The sequence below is a fragment of the Semicossyphus pulcher genome, unplaced genomic scaffold, assembly GCF_022749685.1.
Source record: "Semicossyphus pulcher isolate SPU_LCO1_2020_fin unplaced genomic scaffold, fSemPul1.0.p SCAF_7, whole genome shotgun sequence".
Taxonomy (NCBI): domain Eukaryota; kingdom Metazoa; phylum Chordata; class Actinopteri; order Labriformes; family Labridae; genus Semicossyphus; species Semicossyphus pulcher.
In genome coordinates, this window is record NW_027211748.1 from 4786988 (window position 1) to 4807452 (window position 20465).

A 20465-nucleotide genomic window follows, 5' to 3' on the forward strand; every position below is an offset into this window, starting at 1 on the left:
ATTCTACCTGCCTTTAGTAATGTTTGGAGTTATTTAGATCCAAATGTGTAAGAACTACCATTGGTTAAATCAAGCTAAGCTACCTCAAGCACAGAGCAGATGTCCAGGTCTAACTTAACCCAAAGCTTGTTAAATACATTTAAATGGGACTAACAGACTTATATTCTCCCCTCTGATCACAGGATCCAACCAATGGCTACTACAACGTCCGAGCGACCACCCACGAGGAGGCGCGCCCGCAGTCCCGTGCCATCCACTACCAGGGAGAGTTCCGTTCCCCGAACCTAAACAGCGGACCAGCCGGTGCCACTTCCGGCGGACCCCCAGCTGGTGCCAGCAGTTCTGTTCCACCCAGTGGGGTTCCAGGCTCAAGAGCAGGATGCTACGACCCCCGTCCGCCTTCCAGGATTTCCCACGCCACCTACGCCCAGTTCAACACCTTCACCAGGGCGGCACAGAGCCAGCAAGCACCTCCCAATCCAGCTCTTCAATCACCTGGAGATTACCCCGGAGACTGCGGCCTGCTGGACAGCAACACCCAGCTGGCCTATGACAACTACGGATACCCCTCCCAATATCCCAGCTACCGCATGGGCTTTGCTCCACCCATTGAGGAAGGGCCGGCCTATGAGATGTATCCAACAGGACAAGGGCCCGGACCAGGGCCGGGGCCAGGTCCAGGTCCAGCGCCCCAGGGACAACAAAGTCCTGAGGCAGGGCTAGGGCAGTATGGAACCTCCACTCGCTTCTCTTATTCTTCTCCACCCTCTGACTATTCCCAAAGACACACACAGCGGATGCAGACTCATGTTTGAGAAACACACTCTCTTTGACTTGCTTTTTGCAACAGCAGTACTTACAACAACACAAACTAAATCATACATAAATATGAAAATAACCATAAACAAATCTGTTTTTTTGTTTCCATAGCATCCAGTGCATGGGATTCGGTTCGTTTTCTGAACCAATAAAACACCTCAACAACGCACAGCAGTTAGCAGCTTCGCATTTAAAACAGTCAGCAGCAATACATAAGACACATGCAAAGCGACATTCACACACATTTGCGCAGGCCTTCTGTTGCGTGCAGTGTTTATGCTCCAACAAAAGCAACGGCGAGAGCCACAATCAAGAGAAAAGAAACAAAAGGTGAAGGAGAGCACTTAGAAGACAGGAAGAAGAAGAAGAAGAAGAAGAAGAGAAACCGTTTTTCTTCCTGCAATCCTCGTCTTGCTCTTGGATCGTCTCCCTGCATCACATTCTCCTCCCACCCCATCTCTGTAAATAAACGCAAATGGAGATTTGGGTCATTCTGAAGTTATTTCCTTGTACAAACCTATACAGTGTGATGCAGTACAGTGACCTACAGCAAACCTCCCAGTAATCCAACACTTCTTGCATTCTCTGACTCAAAATCACACACAGATCTTAAAAGACTTCTTTGTTTTGATGTATTGCAGCAACAGGGCAGCTTGGACGAAAAAAAAAATTCTGGCACTTTTTGATCCTTTTTCCTCACTTAAACCTGCCCATTGCTTACAAGATCTACCTTCAGTTAAGTGGGACAGAGTTTCTTAAAGGGGTATAGTTAGTGACCGGAGTGCCAATGCTTATGTGCCAACACACACGCTATTCATGTGTGTCTTCTTTTGTAAAGAGTGGACAATAGGATGCTCTGGAAAAAGAGGTTTTGTACATGCCACATCTGAGAGGAAAAGAAACGAGCAGTAGCAAGCGTCTCTATGTGCTCATTCTCCTCAAGTCTCATTCTTATCATCATGATGCATTTCTACTCTTAACATTTCACTCGAGGTCAATGCTGTCTGTGTACAGTATTTGTGAAACGAGGTGCGGCGGGAGCGCTTTTTCATTCAATGAATTTCTGCAATTTGTACAAAAAGATACCTCCCCTACCCTCAAGTGTCATTTGTTTCTCTCACTTGCACAGTAGGATAGATTTTTTTTCCATATTTATACTGAAACGTATGAAAAAAAAAGGCATTCAGAAACATTTTATAGTATTTTTCTAAGGAGTTGTGGACCAAAGGTTCAGCATTTTGGGTGAAACTCACTTTTTAATGTATACGTGGCGACGTGATGGTTATTGGAAACGTTTTGAGTTTCTTTAAAAAGCGAGGGGCGGTGTTTTTTTAAAGTGGATGTTCTGTAGACTTAAATTAGAAAAAACTGAAGAGCTTCTTTCTAAAATGATAAATATCCAGCAATCCGTTTGGTGGATATCTCCGTTTGGTGTGAAACTCTTTCTTTGACTTCCAGTCTTCTGACTGGACTGCCTTTTTCAAACGTCGACGACATTCAAAATGATGGATGGAGTAGAAGCAGCTGCTCACTTTGGGCTGTGCTGAGAACTTTGTAAGCAATGAGAAGGTTCAAGTGTTGTCTAACATATCAAAATGAACGTACAAACGGTTCTATCTAGCTCATATGGTACTTTGTACATTTATATGTAAGTATGCTGGTTTGTTCAGTGCAACAGAAAATTTGGTGGCATTCTTTGTCTGAGATTTTTCCTTTATATTGTGTCTGCTTTGGTACGTGTGATTGCCTTTAACCGCATGGGTTCATAATTATCAGCTTTTAAAATGTTGCTTCTCTACTCTAACCTCTACTGATGCAGCTACTGTACAAGTCCCATGTCTTAAAGGAACTCCACCACCCCACTGCCATGTTTTTACACCAAGAGAGAAAATCCAAATTTTCTGTATAGCCATGACTTTGGATGATATCGTTACGTTGGACAAGAACGTTGGAAAGATGTTGATTTTGATTGGAATTGATAATCCTGTTGATATCAAAACCCAACATTATCATGAAAATTACCATAAAGGTTGAAAGACATTGAATTTGGTTCAAACTTAAACCTGGATGACCTCCACTATTGGACGGACATTTAGTTGTGGTTGGAAATACAGATCGGACTGATGTCAAAACCCAATGTTGGTTTGACATCAACCACCAAAGTTGATTTACATTACACTTTGGTGAAATTCATCAAGGATCTCTGCAGAAAACCAACAGTGGGTTTACACTGCCCTCCAACAATTGAGAGATGAAAAATTGGGTTGAAACCAAAACTCAATGTTGGCTTTATGGAAATCACCAATGTTGATATTCTTTGAATAATGGTTGAAATTTAACACAGATATCCATCAAAACCCAATTTTGACACTGACCTTCAACACTGGACATACGTTGGGTTGTTGTTGTTGGGAATAAAAATTGCATTGATGTCAAACCTTGGTATGACATCAACCAGCAATATTTTTTCCATTGAACTCTGGTTGAAATTCAACATTCAAAAGCCAACAATGTGTTGACATCGACCTCCAACGTTGGAGTCCTTCAATTGAGGTTGGAAATTAAATTTGGATATCCATTAAATCCAACATGTGGTTGGCATCGACCTCCACGTGGAGTATAGCATAGCAGTAGGTTTGATCCATCACATCATTGATTCTTTTCCGCCTGATGAGGTATACGTTTTTTGTATTCTGCTTATTTCTTTTTTCATAGCGTGAAATTATAAGGTTTAATCACATATTTAAGTTCTCACTAATAATACATGCCTTTTTAAAGCTTTTTTTGGAAACCAACAGAATATATTAAACATTTTATTTTTCCTTTTTCTTAAGGCGACAAGAGAGGCCAACTGCTCTTTCTGCCATCCATTTTAAAGCAGATAAAAATTATAGCTAATGGGACGCTGCTTCATAAAAGACCGTGAAAGTGAAGTCAGAAATCTCTGCACCTCCACAGGTAATCATTGAGTCTTTATACTTATCAGGCACCCTATCAACCCCTCACAGATACAGTATATTATGGTAATTTTCAGCAAAGAGGCAGTAAAATCTGTATTTATTGCCTCTATTTTGAATAAACACTTTCAGAAAGAAACTGCAGCCACGCCAATTCTGATTAGAATATTAGATGGAGCCTTGTAGCTCCAAGGTCACTATATAAAGCATTATGGAGAGAAGAACGGCAGATGGAGCACCCTTTTAAATTTATATGGTTATCACAGCCTCAGTACTGCATACTATTACCTCTTTACAACCTTTTTACAGAGTTGTAGCCGTGCAGTATTTTGCATCTGACTTGAAATGTCATCGTGACCTTGTGTGGAATGAGACAATTTGACACCGATGAGGTGCTGAGGCCAACAAAAACACGGCCGGGCAATCCCGGTACTTAGTCATTACCTCTTCAGTGCTCACAATATATTGACACTGGGGAAGTATAATTATGTAAAAGAAGCCAGAGATGCCAAAAATGCAAAACAGATGTTTAAATTTGGTTCAGCAATGAAAAAAAAAAATGCAGTTTTGATTGTAGTTTGATGTCCTTTCCTCTTGTTTCCATACGTACCTCTCTCCCCTCAGATTAACAGCCCCCTACCATCTTAAACTTCATGGGGGAAAAAGGCATCACAACATAGTAAACCTTCCCTCTCTTTGCTTTGTTCCAAATTTCCTTTAAGATGAAAACATATGGAGCTGATATTACAATCTAACTTGCATTGACGTGTGTGTGTTGGGAGGCTGGGAGTCTGTTATTACAGAATATATAGCGACATGAGACATCATCCTTGGTGTTCTTTCATTTCTCCTTTCTTTATATGAAAATCTTACTTTGTGGTGTTTTATCACCTGTGGAAGAAATGACTGCGGTCAAAAGTGTTTGTTTAAACTTTATATACAGTATTATATTTTATTTTGTGTGCATCAAATAGAGGGGCTTTGGTTTAAAAAAAGAAAGGAGATGTGCGTCTCTGTGGCCAAAACGACTCCTCAGCCAGGCCACAAATAGCCAAAACTCTGTCTCAACTAGGCCAAACCAGGCTAGAACCAGGCCAGACCTGCAGCTAACCGCTCTGTTCCATGCTGTGCTGTGCCGCGCCATCCCTGGCCAAGACTGACTCAAGTGGCTCGGTGTCCATTTTTACCTTTTGGATGCTTCAGCGAGTGCCAAAAGACTGTGCAAAAAAAAAGAGCAGACAAACAAATGCAGCAGCCATTTGTGTTAATGTTGTTTATGTGTCTGTGTGCTCGCGGGTGTGTGTGTGTGTGTGTGCGTGTCTGCGCTCCCTGTTTCTATCTCCATACATGCACACGTGCTGTCCACATCCTTCTGTGAACACGTGTGTTGGCAGCCTGCGTGTTTCCATACATTGTTAATGTGGGCTCACTGACTGTAGAAATTAGGGTTTGACTGATGGTTTGGTCAGATTGATCAAAGTTCTTTGCTGTCATCTGCTGGTATGATGGAGTCTCCTCCTGACCACAGCTGCATATCAACAGCCTGAAACACCTACAATGAAAAGTGATTTATTTTACCCATTGGTTTTAAATTTATATAAGGTTATAACCCTGAAACCCTGTGATTTATACTATTATGAATGGTTTATTTTGATATCATAATTTTTTTTATTAATTATATATTAGTTTTAAATGTCAGAGGCGATTCCCACACAGATTTCAAATTGCATATGGACTAACAAGCAAAGACAAAGAGGTGACATGAACACATTTACTTTACTAAAGAAGACAGCACTGGACCATGAGTCTGTTTATGATGCCTGGTGTCTTCTTTCTTCATTTATTGATTGATTCAAATCTGCCCACAACTTTAAGAAATAACTCTTACATTAGCCTAACATGCATTTCCTCCAAAATGTTTATAAATGTCAGAAATGATGCAACAATGCAAATTCAAAGTCAGCTAAAAACGGACAGACAGGAAACGGCTGTGAAACTGTCGGTTAGAGCAAAAAAACTCAGATTTTTAATCAAATGTTAGAAAACTACTATGATGTCACTCTTAATAATGAAATTCAGTCTGATAATTGGGCTTATTTTACTGAATCACAATCTCTGATCCCATCGGCTATAGTCTGACGTCCATATAGCCTCTGGGGACAACGGTGAACATGTTGGGTGTGTAGCCGGCAGTCTGCAGCACGCCGAGCAGGAAGTCGTTTACGCTTTGTTTACAGAAAAAGAACCTGTTTTTCTTGTGATTGACTTTAACAGGTCTCACCTTGATGATGCAGATTAGTGAAAAGTCATATTGAAGCTTTGTCAGGTCTGTCCTCAAGAGGAGAAGAACACGACTTTTAAAATGCTCGTTTGTTGAACGTAGGTCGGATCGATCATTTCCGATGCATTCGAGGAAGTCGGGAAATTTGAACGCTGAACGGCTTTCGTGACACAGCGTCAAGGGAATTTATCTCTAGTTGAATTTTAGATCTAGAACAGATTGTTAGCTGTTAGCATGTAGATGTCTGTTTATAGAGATTAATAAGAAGCTAAATCGTTGTCAGATGACGCCAATGGGAGCTTTCGCTCTCCACGCGGACTGTTTATCCTGCACAGTACAGTGATACGGGGTTGGTCAATAATACTTGGACTACAAGCGTACTACAAAAGGAAACCAGAAAACTTGCTGACATTATTATAACGTCCCTGCCTACAGATTTTACATTTCTATAGAGATTCAAGTCGAGCTGAAACAGCATTTTGAGAGTTTCTAGCTTCCGTATCGTGATGTATTCCCGAGTGAAACAGGACGTGCAGGCGGGACATATCATTAGAGGGATTTGATTTGATCGTTGAGAAGTGGGCGTAGACAGACGTTCTCCACAGCGCAGTAGCTAGCTAACTGACCGAGCGTTCTTGGTGCTCTGCGGCTAAATGTTGCAGATTGATTGGTTGAAATTGGTTGGTCCTAGCTTACGTAAACACACGGGATATTTTTTTTTCCAGGAAGAAAAAATGATCAGATTTTGATTTAAGAATACGAAGAAATTGATTTTCTGGGTTTTTTTTGCATATATTGTCAAATTGATGCACAATATTACCGGGGATGTGATCTAAAAGGATTAAAATGACATTTTTCATTTCACCTCGACCTTAACTAAAACAAAACTTGCAGATTTGTCTGAGCAGCCCCTCAAAAGCTCTCTGCTGCCCCTAGTGGTGAACAACTGACAAGTTAGAGGCATTTCCCGCCGTGTAATTGCAGTTCATTTGTTTTGGAATTTTAAAAAAAAAAAGTACATTTTGAAGGTGTAAAATATCATATGCAAAGAAACCACATCAGTCAAACCCTACTTTCAAGCAGGACAGCTGGTAAGACAGAGTGAAGGAGACATTGCGTGGCCTTAGGGCACGAGGAAGGAGACGAGCGAGTCCTCCCGTCCCTCCTCCAGCTGCTGAGCCTGTCTGCTCGCTGAAACGGCTGCACAGTGAGCAGGATTAATTGGTGTTCAGCTTGTCGTTGAGCATATGTAGACAGTGATAAGTACGGTGAGAGGGATTCCATATTGCACTTGAAAACGTCTGAAGTGGAGGTGTGCAGGCAGGTGAGAGAGGGACAGTGTGGGTGGTCAAATAAGCAGATAATCTCCATACTCCAGTTCTTTATTTTTATCCCTTTATATTGTTCACACGTGTATTATGTTCACGTTGGGTTTGAGTACTTTATTTTATCTCTTTTATTCAAGAAAAAAATGTACAAAACATACAAGATATTATTAAAATGTCTCTTTATTTTCATGTTTCTTTGTTTGATTTATGTTTTTTTTTTCTTTTCAAAATGTATGTAATTATTTTTCCACAGTATTACAGAAAATAAAAGAAGACACGGCTTTCATACGAACAGCAGCAAAGGCTCTTTTATTTTGAAATGACTCTTATCGCGACGATAGTGTGACGCTCCAGGTTGCTTTTACTTTGAAAGGAGTCAGGGGAGACTGAAGCACAGCGCCAAGACAAACACCTGCAGGGTCTCAGTCTCCTGTCTCCTCCTCTTGTTCCCTCCTTTCCTTTTGATGTCTCCTCGTTCTCGCCTTCGTTCTATCCTCACACCCAACTTTTCCTCTTTCTCCCCTTTCTCCTCCTCTTCACCAGCATCTTTCATGCTCTTTTCTCCTTTCATGGTTTCCTCCTTCCTCTCCTCTTTTCCTCATTCTCCTTTCACTCTTTTTGTTTTCGCCCGTGCTTTTGTCCTCCTCTTCCTTTCCTTTCCTCCCATCTTTAGTTCTCCTACTGTATCCCCTCTCCTCTTGTCTCCTCTCCTCTTTACTCTGTCACTCTCTCCTTTCCTCTTCTCCTCATTTCCCCCTTTCAATCCTTTGTCTTCTTTCTTTTTCTTTGCCTCCCCCTGCCTTTGTCCTCCTCTCGTCTCCTTTCCTCCTCTCTCCTCCACCTGTCTCCTTCTCGCCTTTTTTAATACCTAACTTCCTTTCACTATTTAATCTCTTCTTACTTCCTTCAGTCCCCCCTTCGCTCTCGTCTCTTATTCCTCCTCTCTTTGCCTCCTTTTCTCTCCTTCTTTGTTGCCTATTCAGTCCTCCTTTTGATTGGTCTCCTCACTGCTTTCTGTCCTTCTCTCTCATCTCCAATCTTCTCCTTTTGAGTCTTCTCCTCCTTTTCGTCACTCTCTCTCTCTCCTCTCCTCTCTGTTTCTTGCACACCCTTTTACTCCTCCGTCTTGTCTCTCCTTTCCTTTTTCCTTGCCCCGTCTGTCCCTCTCTCACCTCCTCCTCTTCTTTGGTCTCTCCATCACCTCTCATTCTTTCTTCCCCCTGTCTCTTCTCAAACACTCAATCTTTCTTCTCCTCCTCACATTTTCTCCAGTTTTTCTTTTCTTTCTCCTTGCCTCCTCTCCACTCTCTCCCTCAGTCTCTCCATTTCTTCCTTTACTATCCTTGTCTGTTCTTTCCTCTCTTCATCCTTTCATTCCTCATGACATGCATCTTCTTCACCTCCCATCCTCCATCTTTTTCTTACATTCTTCCTCTGTTCTTCTTTCCCCTCTCTCTTCTCTCCTCCTCTTCTCTTATCCTACTTCTCTTCTGTCTCCTTTTGACCTTTACTCCTCTTCTCTCCTTCTCCCACCTCATCCTGCCTTTCTAATCTCATCCCTTCTCCTTCTCCTTCACTTCCACTTCTCAGTCTTCCTTCATAACTTCTGCTCTTCTCCTCTCCTTGCTCCTCATTTCACCTTTTCTCTGTTCACCTCTTCTGCTTTTATCCTTCTCTGGCCCTCTTCACTGCCCGTCTTTCACTCCCCCTTTCATCCTTATACTTCTCTCTTTCCCTCTCTGACTGTCTAGCATTCACCTCCCTTGCCCTCCTCTCTCTACTCCTCCTTTCATCTCTCTTGCTTGCATTTTTCTTCTCCTCCCTCACCTCACCTGGTTTTACCTTTTTCAGTCCCCTCCAACTTTTTCCTCCTCTCCTCTGCTTTCATTTTCCCTCTCTCTTTCTCTCCTCTTTTCTCCTCCCCCCTTTTTAGATAGCTCTTGGAGTCTCATCAACAGTTACAATCTCACCTCCTCCTACTCCAGTTTTTTTTCCTCCATTACTCCTCTTTCCTTCATTTTTGTCATCCTTCTCCTTTTCCTCTCATTTCCTCCCCTCTCCTCTTTTCTAATCTTCTCCTCCGTCACTCTTTTCCTCTATACTTCTTCTACTTTTCAGCCCTCTCTGCAACCTTTATTTCACCCCATCTTCGGCTCATTACATCTCCTCACTCCTCCTCTTTTAGCATGTCTCTCCTCAGTCCTCCCCTCCTCTCTAAGTGACAGAAAAAATGAGTCTGAAGGAAAAAAAGAAATAAGAGATACGGCAGGAAAAAGAGAGAGACAAGGACAGGAGAAAGACAGGAAGCATTAGACCCCCCTCCTTCCTTCCTCGTCTTTACTTATAGTGTGTTATAGTGATTATCGTCTCCTCGCTCCTCCTGCTCTCATTGAGGAAAAATGTCTGGAATAACCTTCAGCTCCGCACTCCCGACTCCAGCGGACCCCCACCTCCTCCGCCACCTCCACTTCCATTTTATCCCCTTGTTCACATTTGAAGCGGTCGTTGTATGGATTATGGCCCCTCTCTCACGCTTGGCACGGCACTCAGCGCTCCAGATATATTATCATATTAGCGGAGAATGATGTAATGCGTTTCAAGACATTTGTCCTTCGCACACCCTCTGTCCCTCCGCAGATGATGTCACTGGCTTTGTGTCTCCGAGGCAGAGAACTTGTCAAACAGTTTGTGGGGTTTGTTTGGTGCCGTCGCCATCTAGTGGTGGGAGAGGAGAACTGAGAGAGGAGTGGAAAAGGGAAAGGAAGGGGGGAAATTAGGGATGTAGGCGATTATTTATCACTGAAGCAGAGGATAATGTGAGTCATAATAGACGTCCTTGGTGTAACTGTACTGACGTGGACTGTTGGGTCGGGGACACAAGCAAAGGGACAGACACTGCGGACATGACTTGATTATAAATAAAGGTTTTTGGAGCTTGTTGCCATGGAAGGATTTGATAGAAAACTAATATCTTATAAGTAAACTAAAACAAGTAAAATACATTCAAATGGAAATAGCAGCGCTTCACTTCATGGCAGTGAATAAAAACTGATTTTAGGATTTTAATTTGGAAAGAAAAACTCAAAAAACGAAACCCAATGAGGAAAAGAAAAGGAATGAAGAGGAAGCAGAAAATCTTTGAGAAAGAGAAAAGAATATCCAAGTCAGTATATGTAAGCTGATAAAATATCCCATTACAAACTGACAAACCTACGGAAGCCCGAAGCAGACACACATTCAACTCTGTGTATAAGACGCACTCGTAATACAATTTTTCTATCTAAAAAGTGGGCTGCGTCCTGTCCCAGTGCGACCAATACACCAGTATAAAATGCAGAGAGAGGTACTTTATTGTGTTACGGTACTTTACCAGGGGTGTAAATGGGATTGAGTGCTGTACTTGAGAATTATTTTTACTTTTTACTTTTACTTAGCTACATCTTAAAGACAAATATGGCCATATCTTCAGCTCATGAGGTTTTTGAAATGAATGATTCGTATCATTTAAAATCATTGCTCCTTTTACGCACCAATCTCGGATCCCATCGGCTACAGTCTGAGACGATATAGCCTCTGGGGACACCGATGAACATGCCAGGCGGTAAGCGATAATCGACTTCACATCAAGACTTACTTTTCCCCGTGCTGCATTGTTACAGAAAGAGAAAATAACAGATTCTACACAGTAGAATAGAGATGAACTGCGCACAGACTTTATCAGGGGCAACAAAAAAAAGTTTGAATACTTTGAAGTATCTTTAAAAGCAAGTCCAGCACTTTAACTGAAGTAATAATTTGACTGTGCAACTTTCACTTGTATTGGAGTCATATTTGACCAGGAGTATCTTTACATTAACTCAAGTAATGAAGTTGTGTACTTTGTCCACCACTGTATTTCACCCATAAGATGGCGCTATAATCTAGCTTAAAGCTTCATCATGGACATGTGCAGTCATGATCGCTTTTCGCAGTTCTCCTTTTTCCTGTGATTACGAGTCATTTCCGGTTGTTTTCTCAAGATCTCGACTTATTTATCTCGTTATCTCGAGGTAACAACACTGATTATCTTAATTGATATCCCCAGAGTTGCAAAGGCACAAAACAAATATAAAAACAGGCTTCACTTACCTCATTAGTGTGGGCATGCCATGCTCTGTACCATAGACTGTATAAAAAGATGGACAACATGACAGCTCCCTAAAAGTGAACTATAAACTATAAAATCAAAATACACGCCCGATACATTTTTCTCAAACATGGTTTCTGTCATCATAGTTAGTTATTATCATGCTGATTTACGTCCAAGTGTTCATTATTCTGACAAGTTTATTTTTAATGAGTTATCTGATGATAAAGAAAAATGATGATTGACAAATACGGCTCCTGCAGCTGATCTGTTCTGGGTGAGCACAGCGTAGGGCGATCTGCGAGTGGAAACGTAACTAAAACAATCACTACAGTCTTTGAAGTTCCATACCTGTGAACGTTAACCTCAGACCAACACTGAGAAGCTGTCTGCTGTTAAACACGCCGGCGTGCGGGATCCTTGCTTTTTTTTCGGTAAGTTAAGTGTGTGTTTGGGTTAGCGGAAGTGGCTACGGCCGCATCACTCGCCGATCTCTACTGCGGAGACTCTGGCTCCAAATGACGTCACCATCGCAAGATGGCAGCGCCTATCACAGGGGCTACTTTGGCATCAATTTTGACAATGGGAGCAGATGGAGACGCATTGTCCATCTATATATACAATCATTGCTCTGTACTATCAAAGTGACCAGCCTGTTGTTTTGTTTTCTAGATCGCTGGAAAATTATCCCGGTATCATGAGAAAATCAACATTGTCTCTCCAGCCTATGAAATATGTATGTTATCTTGAGATAACGAGAAAAATAAGTTGATTTCTCGCGAAAAAAAACTGAAGCGACTCGTTATCTCCGTTTCTGTTCTGGAAAACGGAGTAAATAAAATGTATGGCTGTATGTCTGCTCAGGGCTTCCGTACAAACAAGGTTGTTATTGATCATGTATGTAATTGTTTAACTACACTAGATCATCTATTCTGAACATCTCTTAGGGAGGCAGGAGAACAAGAAACATTCTTAGTCAGACAACAATATAAAAGCACATGAATACCGTAAATGAGGCCAGACAACGAACAAGTTGTTAATCAAAAAATGACAAGAGTCATAAAAACCTCAGGCGGTAAAGCTTCAAATCTCATGAAAGTTATTGGCAGTTATTGGTCTACCTCAATATACGATGTGTGCATACTGATGGGTAAACGTCTGTAATGTGTCATTCAAATGTTGCATGAAAGTCAAAGAAAAAAAAGGAAAGCTGGGTCCCTGGAGAAATTAACGAACGGCTGACTACATGAGGATATAAAGAGAAGCCAGTAGCACTGTTTATTCAGAATCCTCTGATGATTATAAAAAACAAAGACGGAGGAAATTATAAAGCAAGGCCAAGCTAAATAAGCTGTTGGGTCCATATTAACTCCATGCAGCGTGTTGACTTTTCCGACGCTGAAACAGTTCCTGGCTTCAGTTTTGCTTTGTGAGAATTTAATTAAAGACGTTCATTCAGAAAAATGCAGCATGTGAACACAAACAGGTGGTGATGGTCTTAAAACTGGATCTGTACTTTTCATTTTCTGTTTTACAGCAGAAAATTCTCTGAATTGAAGGTTATCATGTAGTGATTTCATGTTGCACATAGACAAATCTTTGTTAAACATTTGATACACAGGAAGCTGGAATACTGGCGTTTCTGAGCTGGAAATCTGCCATAGATACAATCCTAATACTGCAGTATTCAGGTTCTGTAAGTTGTGTCCTTTACTCATGAAGCAAGGGGAAAACTTAAAAACTTTACATAATTTGGGGTCAAAATTACTATTTTGAAATTGCTGTCGTAGAAAGATGGTATCCACATAACACAGTTTCTTTACTGCATCATCTGTGCACGCAAATGTGTACGTTCAAAGACCCCCTCCAATGAAAATCAAGTGTTTAACTTTGTAAACATCTCCATGTGGTGTTCTTCATGTGCTACAAGACATATCAGGGACAACATCAGCATCATCTCCATGGCTGGGCCTGTCTGCTTTTAAACTTTGTACCAAGGACAGGCTGAACAACACGTTTTCAGATTGGCAGGTTTGAGACGTCACAAACCTAAGGAGCCAATCTCGTTAATGGACGGGGTGACGCTATGCGTATCATTATGTGTAACCTATGGCAACCACTTCGGCGATGCTCGAGCCAGCTGTAACCGTCATCGCCATTTTTGCAAACCACTGCTGACTGCTAACGTTAACGTTACTACTGCTAATTACTACATTTCAAGTTAGCTTAGTTTCAACACATTGCCACAAACGATGGCAGAGACGTGTTTTGTTTTTGGCTGTCATTTTACAGGAGAAATGTAGCACATAGTGGGCGGGGCCTATGCAGATTAAGGAATTTTTTAATTAGGGAGAAGGAGGAGATGCCTTGGGACGATTTTAAGGTCCACTAAGAGTGCTTATTTTGACAGGTTCAGGTTATCAGAAGTGTCTGAGCATTAGAGAAAGGATCCCTCAAGAGATAGACCTTTATTGTTAAAACTTAATAAAGAAACAGTTGTCACATTGCTCTGCTCAAAACCACCAAACACCATTGACACATACGACGTGTGTTGCTGGTATACCACTCCAACACAATGTTTGTGTAACATAAAATACATTAAAAAAAATCAACAAAGCAGTGGTGGACCAGCAGCTCACCTGTTCCAACAGGTACAATTGTTGTATTTGTTAATGGAGTCTGGTGGCTTTGAAGAGAGTGATGTCACAGCTGTTTCTGGTTCCAAAAACAGCCTCTTGGTCTTCAATGAAAGGTTAATCCCTGTAGGGATCCTTTGTGCAATGTTGTAAGACACTTAAAATAACAGTTTGTCTGTCAGAGGGAAAAAACAAGCACTTAAAGTGGAAGTAATTTGATCGCCTGTGATTGCCCCACATTACATTGCAGCCATTAAAGCCATGTTGCAGCCGCCCTCTGAGACAGTCCATGAAACCAACAATTTATTTATTTCATTTACAAACCAAAACATGTAAAGAATAGAACACAGCTTTAAAAATGAATGATCCATTTTTCTACCCTTGCTTTCAATGATTAACATGACTAAATGAAGATGCAGAACGCATGCAACAGAACAGCAAATTTCTTTTTATGGCAATTACCATTTTTAAACTCTACGTACATTTATCATACTGTCATTTATACGCAGAGGCCCATCATAACTACATTCATTTGTGATTATCCAGTGCTGGAGCACCCATGTACATGTTTATTTCTTAAAAAGATATCAAATGTGCAAAGCCACTGGACTGATTTTGATTAAAAACTGAGCAACAATGTATTTTTGGCCCTGAAATGACTTGAGGTGCTGTAGTTAAAGGTCAAACTCCTACACAAGTCCAATTAGCGCTGACCTTTCTACAAACATCCAAAAAGTCTGTTAAATCACTCTGTCCATGGTCCACAGTTGGCTCCGGTTGTAACTCTTGATTTTCCTGGCTGACGGTCACTTTCCTTTTCAGACTGTTTGCTTCATCTGAGCGTCGAGTTTGTTTCTTTTTCTTTGGATTTTCACTTCTTGTTGAAGTTGTATCTGTAGTCATCCGTCTTTTCTTTGTTTGTTCAGCCATAGTAGATTACTGTTTACTCGCAACACTTGCAGAGAGCGGAAAAGCAGCCGCTTAGCTCCGCCTACCCTCTCTGGCAGACCAACCACTGCTGGCTGATGGAAAACGCGTCACTAACTGGGCGTCGCTTGTGATTTTTTTCTGCAAAAGTCACCACAGACACCCAGTCTGTGATACTGCAAATGCAAAGGCTTTCATCAGTGGGCTATAGGCTCAATCAGCATTGTGTTTCCTCATTCGGCGATAGTGACTTAACAGATATTTATTTAAAGAAGAATTGCAAGCTTAAATAACTCGGCTAAAAAATACTAACAAATGTGCAACTAAAGTGGACAAATTATCGGGAAAACAAAAGATTTCCTCGTGCTAAGGTTATCTTTCTTTTGTGGTAGTCTACATGGAGTTGTAGCAGCAATTTATGATGCAAATGTATTCCGAAAATGATCCAAGTTGCATTCATCATCTATTTGAAGATGGTTTATTTGAGTCATGGTGTAAAAATCCCCGGCTGATCAGTGAAAACTGTTGGTGGATTATTCCTCCTCAGTGTTAATTCTGCTAAAGCCTCTTCTTTCAAATAGAGTGTATAGATGCAGAGACGCATCTGACGAGGCTATAAACAGACCAGCATGTGTGCGAACTGCTCTGGTTTAAGTCCAAGCTTTGGCAGGGCAGGAGTCTGGCCTCAAACACCCGTCCTCTAAAATAAGCAGGCAGCATTTGGTGCATTAGACTTCCTTAAACTCATCAGCATTTGCAAATAAGGAAAGACTACAGCGAGATCAACATTAACACTGAAAATTGGCACGATAAAAGCAAACAACGGGGATTCTGTTTGGAGACGTCATGCTGGCCTTCCTACCTGGCCTGAAGCGGAGAGAGATTTGTTCTGCAGCTCCGTGGGTTTGAGGCTCTTGGATTGCGGATTGGGAAAGATTACGAGTGACTTGTATGTCATCAAAATGCAGATGATGAATCAAAGCAAAACCTGTCATTGTTTGCTCGACAGATTTGGCTTCTTCTGGCTCACATCTCCACTGTAAGTCAGAATGAGGGATTCATGCTGGGATTCTCCAAAGAAAAGCTCTTCACATTGTAAACAGTCCCAAACACAAGAATAAAGAACCATTCAAGTCATTATCATACAATAACTATAAGTATGACAAAAAGTACACCGACTGTGCTTCACATACAACAGTTTTAAACCAAACCAGAATGCTAGCATGACTTGGAATAGTGTTAAATGGGGTGGTGGTTAAATCAGATCAATAGGATGTGAATTTAACTGATATATTGAACACATTTTGATATAAAAAAACCTCTCCAACAGCATTGTTACAGCTTGGCTCAGCTGTTCAAAAGTGATCTGGTCGGATTACGGCTAAATGATTGGGTCAAATCTTGAGCATGGGTTGTTCAAAAGAAAAGTCTGAAATTGTCTTAGATCAGGTAATCCAGTTTTGGTTTTTATCTTGTGTTGTTCAAACATTTTGAGAAGGATTGGGATAACTTTGATCCAAAAAAATCAGGATTATCCTGATCCCAGCTATTCTGTCCTGGCTGACAGATAGCGAACAAATTTGAGAGACCAAGTAGATTTGACTGAAGTTGCTTTACTGAATCTTCTCAGTTATTTTTTTAAAACTGCAACACAATAAAATATACACAATGTTACAATTGAAATTAAATATATGCAACAACACTGGTCACACTTTTCTTCTTTCTTTTCAGGTTATAAATCAGGTAAGTACATCACACTATTAAATAAGGCAAACACATTTTTTATTAAGTTATTGTAACGTGGGCTTATGTCTGCTTAGATATAGTACAGACTCTGAATAGTGGCAAAAAACGTAAACTTCAGAAATAACTGATAGCAGGTATTCTCTTCTTTATCTGGTTAACAGACAAATATAACTATAACAGATAAATATAACTATGGTTAACAGATAAATATAACTATATAACTACAACATTATAACTATAATGACTCAATCAAAACTTGCAATACAACTGTAAGACTAATCTATGACAGGAACAGCACTGTAACACAGTGTCGTGTTTACATTTCTGCCTCTAGGTCACAGCCTTGCACAGTATGAGAAGACCCATCATTATATATCGTCTAAAACAGAGTCGATGTTGGGTGGGTCCCCATCTTCAATAAGTGATATGTCTTCCCATGGTAAGGACAGTGGTTTCATATTTCACCTATACGACACAAAATCATATACGGTCATGTTTAAAAGTCCAGGTAAATGCATACATAATATAAATCTAAGGTCTTCTTGGTGTTTTGTTTTTGTTTGTTTTATCTTAGGTGGAAGAGTAGATGATACAGACAGGAAATGCATTATTCATCCTCAAATACGTTTGAAGAGGGGCAATTAGTCAGTCCACAGACACATGCATCTTGGTTGACTCTGGTAAAGGCTGCCCAAGTTAGAGGTCATAGACCAAGTCTACAGCTTACCAAGGATCTTGGAGATGATGAAATACCACAAATATATTATCACAGGAAATGTAGGAGTCTATTCACGATGAAAAGACACATTACAGCATTAAAACGCAAAGTAGAGGTACAATTAGCAGATGTAACTAAGGATAGTGGATCCAGCATAAAAAAGCTGTCAAGGAGATCGTCCATTGAGATGCCTGAGTCAAGGGTGTATAAATCTCTGTGCATATTTTGTGAAAAGGCAAAGAACATGAAATGCACAAAAACTAAAGAGAAGCTGATAAAGGCCACTCTACTGACAGCAGACCAGCGATTAAGAGAGCGTGCTCATAGAAAAGAGGACACAAAGATTCTGGTCATTGTAAGTTGAGACATAGTGGCTGCACAAGCCCATTACCACAAATCCTGCTATAAAGAGAACGCCAGAGAACGAGCATCCAGAAAGAGGTCTGGATGTGAATACAAAAAATCTGAAAAAGAGACATATGAAGAGATTATATGCTATATCAGAGATAATATTATTGCAAATTGCAAATGATCATGATGACAGCATTGTATGAGAAATTGCAGTAATGCATGGAGATGAAAAGTGAAATTCTGAGGGAGTCAACTAAAAAGTACCTCAGCAGGAAGCTGTCAACTGAATTAAAAGACTTCATACAAATGATCTCAGATGAGAGAGGGAGATGTATGATTGTACCACATACCATAGCACTGCAAATGTGGTACTGGAAAACCAGTTGCTCAAGAGAAAGCTCAGCATTCCAAGATCCAAGTCACCAGATATCAGACAAAGCATTGACGAGGCAGCATTGCATCTTCGAAATGCCATCAAACACAACCAAAAGTCGACTCCCTGGCCTTATCACCTTTCAGATGTAAAAGGCGATTCATTTAGAGTTCCAGATAATCTTGAGAGGTTTTTCATTGGGTAATTAACAGGTGATTCTGAAAATAAATGTCTCTCCCAACGAGTCAATATGCTCATACAGTCTTTTAGTCAAGATGTTACCTACGCTGTGACATGTGGCCAGCAAAAGCCTCCAAAGCACTTTCTTTTACCATATGCTGTGAAGACACTGACACTCAACAGGTTGGGACATGGGGGTCTCATACACTCAGCTGGAGGAAAATGACACTGCCCTGTGTCTCCAGAAGTTAGCAGCAGTACAGAATCAGCAAACGATCCTTCCAGCCTGTATACAACCACACATTTTCACAACACTGGCCTGGGACAACATTGATCGACTAGAAGAGACCCTGGCTGGTAAAGGTACATCTCACAGAGTGAATGGTATTGCAGTGCAAGCAAAAGTTTATGGACCACATCTTCCAAAACCTGCACTTCCTGCTGTCTCTAAACTGAAGCAGAGATCTATCTAGTGTTTCTCAAGAGTTGTCATTGTACATATCTGGTGAAAGGGTTGGACCAGAACCTCTGAAAAGTGGCATAAGAAGGCGAGACAGCAGGAGAGCTGCAGATATTGCCAGAAAGAAGAACTTGATTTGGACTCTTGCAAGACAATCTGAGAACAACAAACACAGAATTCCAAGCTGGACTGGTTTCAACATTTGCACAAGGGACACAGCAGTCACAGAGGACACCATTGGTTAACTTCCCACAATAAATGCTCCTGCAACACAGCTCACTACAGTCTTTGAGATTCTGACTCAGTCTGAGCTCATACGGAAACAGCTACAATTGCAAACCGTGGTGGTGGTCATGGACCAAGCCCTCTTTGCAAAAGCAACAGAAATTTCATGGAAACATAAAGACCATTTCAACAACATAATTCTATGCATGGGAGCTCTTCACACCATCTGCAATTTCCTCAGTATGATAGGGAAGCGATTTCAAGATGCTGGTCTCCGTGACATTTGTATTGAAGCTGGAATTGTTCCTGAGGGGTCAGTAATAGAGTTCTGGATGAAAAGATGTACAATCGTGCAGTCAGAGTGCAAAAGTGCATTTATGAAGCACTGATGAGAGTGACATGGACTGAGTTTATTGTCTGGGTTAAAGACAACCACCAGCAACGGAAAACCGTTACAAAGTGTTTGGATAAGGACAGAGAGACGGTTGAAGATCTCAGCCCCACAACATTTGACTCTCTTCTCCAGAGCCACTCTTTAGAAGACTTCACACTGAGCTCTGGAATGAATTCCTGCATCACCGCAGACATGGGAATGGAGACTTGTCAGCATTTTGGATGTCATATGTTGACATGGTGGAAAATGTTCTGCTTGGTTTCCTGCGTGCCTCTCGTGAGGGAGATTGGGATCTGCATCTGAATGCAATCCGCTGTATGATCCCATGGTGCTTTGCCTATGACAAAGTTAACTATGCCAGGTATCTCCCAGCATACTATGCTGAGATGTCAAATCTACCCTCAGATCATCCAGAGGTCTATGAAGCCTTTTGTGAGGGACACTTTTCTGTACAGCTCACAGGAAGCAATTCATTTGGACATGTCCCTGTTGATCAAGCCATTGAGATGACAGTAAACACGGACACACAGACCCCTGGGGGCACATCAAGATTCAGCCTGAAATCCGGTGCTCTAAAACGATACTATATAACAGCAGAGCACCGAAGTGCCTTCGTAAGCCATATGAGGGATATGGTCCAGGTGAATAAAGGAGACCTTCATCATGCAGATCTTCACAAACCAAGATTGCACAAAGATGAAGAAGCAGGTTCTGCTGTCACAAGTCTCATCAATAGCTGGATAAATCCATTTGCTGGGAGCCACGAGCTTGTGAGCTTATCCACTGCAAAAGTAGCACCTTGTGACATCGCACCAGATTTGCTGAAGGCATCTGAAATAGGAGAGCAAGCCTATGCAACATTCACATCGGAGCGCCTAAAAAGTCTTCAAAAAAAACAATTCCATGATCCTCTCAAAAGAAAAAAACTGAAGACATTCAGCTAC

The 20465-nt window shown here is 41.2% G+C and overlaps 1 protein-coding gene across 2 annotated transcripts in view; it reads left to right on the plus strand.

Annotated features, from left to right (window-relative positions):
- The window catches only part of kirrel1b (kirre like nephrin family adhesion molecule 1b), a 103821-nt gene extending 96247 nt beyond the window's left edge, over positions 1–7574 (plus strand). For both annotated transcript variants that reach the window (XM_069684472.1, XM_069684473.1), the window contains exon 15: positions 183–7574. In XM_069684472.1, coding sequence (XP_069540573.1) covers positions 183–815 — 633 coding nt within the window. In that variant the 3' untranslated portion in view covers positions 816–7574. The remainder of the gene's footprint in view (positions 1–182) is intronic.
- The last annotated feature ends 12891 nt before the right edge of the window (positions 7575–20465 follow it).